Raw genomic sequence first — 5,354 nt, forward strand, 5'->3', positions numbered from 1 at the left:
GTCGATAAGATAGCGAACCAATCGCGAATTTTATCGATGCTCTCTATAGCTCGGGCTGTATAATTGTTCAAGGCTTCTCTTTCTGGTGATAATTTCAGGTTTTGCCATGTTCCGATACCGTATCGCGATTCGTAGCCATTTCTTCAAATGGTTGTGAAGAAGCATGGTTTTCTTTTGGTTTGCGAAATTCGTAGATGTGTGTGTGTGTGATTATTCATTTGGAAATATGGTAAGGTAGGAATTAATTTGGAAGTATCTTTGATGGGTAGTTGACTATATAAAGATCGCAGCTGGAGCACATTTGTTACTTCGATTTGGAATAGAGTGGATCGAAATTTTAATTGGACCGAGTTCGAGAGGTGGTTGGAGTGGACACTGGTCACTGGCTAGTACCACTGGTTAACCGATGACCACTCTACTTGCACTTGACCATCATGTAGAATTCAAAATAAAATTATTTAATGGTACTGAATTAGTCTGGAATATTATGTCTGAATAATTTTTAAATAATTTTTTATCGAATTTTCTTTATTGATATATTTTTATAATAACTGAATTGTTTGTATATGATCACTACATTCGCACTTGACCACCATGTAGAGTACAAAATAAAATTATTTAATGGTACTGAATTAGTCTGGAATATTATATCTGAATAATTTTTAAATAATTTTTTATCGAATTTTCTTTATTGATATATTTTTATAATAACTGAATTGTTTGTATATGATCACTACATTCGCACTTGACCACCATGTAGAGTACAAAATAAAATTATTTAATGGTACTGAATTAATCTGGAATATTATAATATCGGAATAATTTTTAAATCATTTTTAATGGAATTTTTTTATTGGAATATTTTTATAATTGGACTGTTCGTATATGACCACTATATTTACACTTGACCACCATGTAGAGTTCGAAATAAAATTATTTAATGGTATTGAATTAATCCGGAATATTATAATATCGGAATAATTTTTAAATAATTTTTTATCGAATTTTCTTTACTGATATATTTTTATAATAACTGAATTATTTGTATATGATCACTACACTCGCACTTGACCATCATGTAGAGAACAGAATAAAATTATTTAATGGTACTGAATTAATCTGGAATATTATAATATCGGAATAATTTTTAAATAATTTTTAATGGCTAATTTTAATTTTTTTTATTGACAAATTTTTATATTAAACTGTTCATATATTCAAAATAAAATTATTTAACGATATTGAAATAATCCTGAATATTATACAATATTCGAAAAATATAAAAATTATTTTTAATATAATTTTCTTAATTGATGTATTTTTATAACAACTGAGTTCTTCGTATAATTACAATATATTCATGGAATTATACAAAGCAAATGGAAACATCAGTTAATTAACTACATATACTGAATTGAAGATAAGAAATTTCTATTAATTTAATTTATCTCTTCGTCCATGCTCTGCTCATCGGATAATTAAATTTCTTCTGCGAATTTCTAGGATTTTATTTCTCTTTCATAAATTCCTTAAGGGATTCTATTCCTTGCTATTTCCTCCATTTCTTACCTAAATATTTCAACGTGGAATATCAACGGATGTTATGATCCACGAACTTACAATTAATCCTTTGCACTCGAGAGGTGAGCTTCAGTCACCATTTCATAAAATTTGGAAGATCGATATTAATTAATATATCAAATTTAATGTAACGTAACAGTGTGCGAGGTATCGAGATCAAATAATTCTACAATTCTATTATTATACGATTCTTTATTCACTGCTCAAAGAAGTATCGTCAGTTTTCTAGTAGAGAATCTTTGAACTTCTACTCCTCTTCAGGCAAAAAATCGACGAGTGTAAAGGGTTAATATCATCAAGTTATAAGTAAAAATCGTGCCTGCAATCATCAACAACCCCCAATTGCGAATCGTCAAAGAAATCGACCACACAACTCTCCGATCCACTAAAATTCAACGATGAGAGACGTAAAGCAACTGGTTCAAGAGGACGTCGAACACGAGCCTCATGTTTCTATTCATCGAATCCCCGACTGGATACGCCTCTGTTTTGTCCTGGTTAGAGGAAAGATCGGCCACTTTGTCACGCGAATCGTGACTAATGCCTGTCCCACGCGCGTCTTGCGCGCGAACAAACCTTCGGATCATGCAAAAAGCAGGCAAGGCTCAGGGAGCAATCCCGAGGCCAGCCACGCTAACAATGCCACTTGTTATGCGTATTTTCTGGCAGGCCGCGGCTTGGAACGTCGCCAGCAGCTTAGGCTGTCGTATTTCGTCGGGACGACGTCTGCCGTTTGCATTTACCGCATATTAAGCCGCCGTTGCAACGGTGCAGCCTGCCAAACGGTCGATGCATTCGCAGACGCTTTGGCCACGGCTGATCTGCGATCTAGGGACGCTGGCGTCCGTGCTATGGCGTCACGGGCCTAGGTGATTGCTCCCCTGGGTGCGTTTTGTACGCGGTGTTCCGATGCAATTGGAAAATTGCTGTTCCAGTTAGGGACAGAGAATGGGTGGCACGAGAATTTTAAGGGAAGATGGGGAGAGGGTTGGGGGTACGACGAAATATCTGGAGATCCGATTTCTGAAGAGTTTGGAAAATAAAGAAAGAATTGGAAAGGGGTGGAGATCGGAGACCTAATTTCTGAAGAGTCGAGAAAATAAGGGAGCAATAAGGAAGGATTGAAATACCCCCAGATTTAAGGAATTAAGTTAGGGGTAGTTGGAAAAAATTGTGGTCCACGAGGAAAATAATTCATCCGCTCCAGACTTTAAAAAAGTAAATGAAAATAGATATATAACTTCTCCACAATTGGTCAATGAATTCACCCCGAAAAATATATATAATTCCGTAATAAAATAATGAATGAAGAGTTCAAAAAATAGAGGAATAGTTGGAAAGGGGTGGAGATCGGAGACCTAATTTCTGAAGAGTCGAGAAAATAAGGGAGCAATAAGAAAGGATTGAAATACCCCAAGATTTAAGGAAATAAGTTAGGGGTAGTTGGAAAGCATTGTGGTCCACGAGGAAAATAATTCATCCGCTCCAGACTTTAAAAAAATAAATGAAAATAGATATGTAACTTCCCAACAACTGATCAATGAATTCACCCCAAAAATATATATAATTCCGTAATAAAATAATCAATGAAAAGTTCAGAAAATAAAGGAATAGTTGGAAAGGGGTGGATATCGGAGACCTAATTTCTGAACAGTTGAGAAAATAAGGAAATACTAAGAAAGGGTTGAAATTATGGTAAACTACCCCAATATTTAAGAAAAAAAGTTAGGGGTAGTTGGAAAGCATTGGCCCACGATGAAAATAATCCAACTATCTCATATTTATCAAAAATCGAGAAATCAATAAATTCGCCCCGAAAAATATACAGTTTCATAAAAAAAAAAAAAAAATCAAGATCACCATGAAATCTCGGAAGCTCGTCCCCCCGACAAAAATTTACGACCATTATGAGATGTCCCCTCGAAACACGGTAAGCTTCATTCCAAACATTTTATGAACCGAACTCTAGATTAGGAAATAATCCATCGCGAAACTTCAAATGGTGCCCCCTGTCTGCGACGCAGTCAGCGAGGGGGTTAAAATCGATGGAATGCATCGGGAAGCACGGAATTAAATACTCACAGCTCGTGTTCGAAAATATTCCGTCTCTTGGATTAAAAAATATTCGACACAGCGAAATACCTGAAGATAAAGAGACTCTAAATCCCCGGAACCTACCCCCTTCCATTATCACGGAGCATTTGAAGGAAGAAAGGAAACCAGTCCCTTTATCGAGTGTCATAGATCATAGACGTCGCCCGGACAACGTTAAAACGGGAAAATACTCCGGCGTAAATTCGCTTTGCAAATAAAAAGGGCAGATTCTAGGCCGCCATTCATCCCACGCGCTCGAACAATGCGCGACGACTGAAAATATTCGCGGAATCAGCGACCGATCAAACCCTGGCCGCCGCGGGGGTGGTTTTCCCGGTGAAAACCGCCGGTCAAACAATCGCCAGCGCGATATTTCATACTCTTTGTTTCGCTCTCCGCCGATTCAACCGGCGAGCTTTCCCTTCGCGGCTACTTGAACAGCTTCTTTGCCCGTTCATTGTGCGCGATGGCCGATTGTTTCCCTCTTGATTAATAAATTTTCGGCTAACTTCCGCTCGGGTAAATAAATCAGGGACTTGCGGGTATTGAGTTCGGGCGACCTGGGGCGTTTTAAACGTCGCGAGAGATGGATGGATCCGTTCCGGAATACCGAAACAGGAGAGGAATATGAGAGAATTTTTTCAAAGCCACAGGGGGTTGGTTTGAAAAAATAAGTTAGACTCTGTATTTGGGAACAGTGAATTGCGGTTTCTCGCAAGCTACGAGGAATAGAAGAATTATTTTGAAACGGAAAATAGGGAAGAAAAAGAAAATGGAAATAATAATGGCGATAAGGAAACGAAAGGGGGTTGATTTCTGGAAGTATGGTACTTGCAAATTTGCTATTTTTGTTTCCGAAATTTGGTGCGAATGAAAGGATAAGTATAAAATTCGAAACAAAGGGGAGAAGATGGGCGAAGATAAATTCGACAGGGTGGAATTTAGAAAAATTCCCATGAGCGATTAAGAGCATTGGAAGGTGACGAAATCGATGGGAAAAGCTCGCCGAGGTAATGGGATATTTTTCATGGAGGGAAGAAGTAAGGGCGATAAGTGAAATTTTCTCGTATCGGGAAGTCTCGGGGGGTGGTGCAGGAGCACTCGAGAATTTTCCACGACGATACGCTTTTAACCCCCTGCTCCGAGGTCCGTGTACTTCCGCGGAAAACTTCTCGCTGGGTGAACAAGAGGGAGAGAGAGGAAGACAGGACGGAGGAGAAAGAGGGTGGTCGGAGAAGGAAGGCTTTGCCTGGCTTGCAATTTTCTTACGCCTAATCGATTCGCTTAAGTGCACTCACCCCTTCCTCTTTGCCTTGCAACAAGTGGAAAGCGCCGGCTCTTTGGATGCCAGGAAGGAACCAGATCGGATGGGAGCGTATAAGCCTCTCGATCAGAGTGATGTCGCACGCGACCTCGCTGCCAGAATCTTCCGTCGAACTGGAAGATCCACCAGAGGTGGCCGACCCCTCCGAGGAAAGCGACTCCTCGCTCTGAAACATCAAGTTCCTTGGTTAGTTTCGTTCTATGTACGGTCTTTGCTCTTTTCTATAAGTTTCCAATCTTTTTTCTCATATATTACATGTATGTATATATTAATTATTCGTTATACAATATATGATATATTATATATATTATATATCATACCTTCTGTACTATATATTTTATATTATATATGCTAT

The 5,354-nt window shown here is 38.3% G+C and overlaps 1 protein-coding gene across 1 annotated transcript in view; it reads right to left on the minus strand.

The window, feature by feature from the left end:
- Window positions 1–5,354, minus strand: part of spri (Src homology 2 domain-containing protein sprint) — a 47,002-nt gene that overhangs the window by 33,824 nt on the left and 7,824 nt on the right. The window contains exon 3 of the mRNA XM_017909977.1: window positions 4,974–5,165. Within this exon, the coding sequence (XP_017765466.1) occupies window positions 4,974–5,165 (192 nt within the window). The remainder of the gene's footprint in view (window positions 1–4,973; window positions 5,166–5,354) is intronic.

Source organism: Eufriesea mexicana, unplaced genomic scaffold (genome assembly GCF_001483705.2).
Source record: "Eufriesea mexicana isolate 0111107269 unplaced genomic scaffold, ASM148370v2 scaffold54, whole genome shotgun sequence".
Lineage (NCBI taxonomy): Eukaryota > Metazoa > Arthropoda > Insecta > Hymenoptera > Apidae > Eufriesea > Eufriesea mexicana.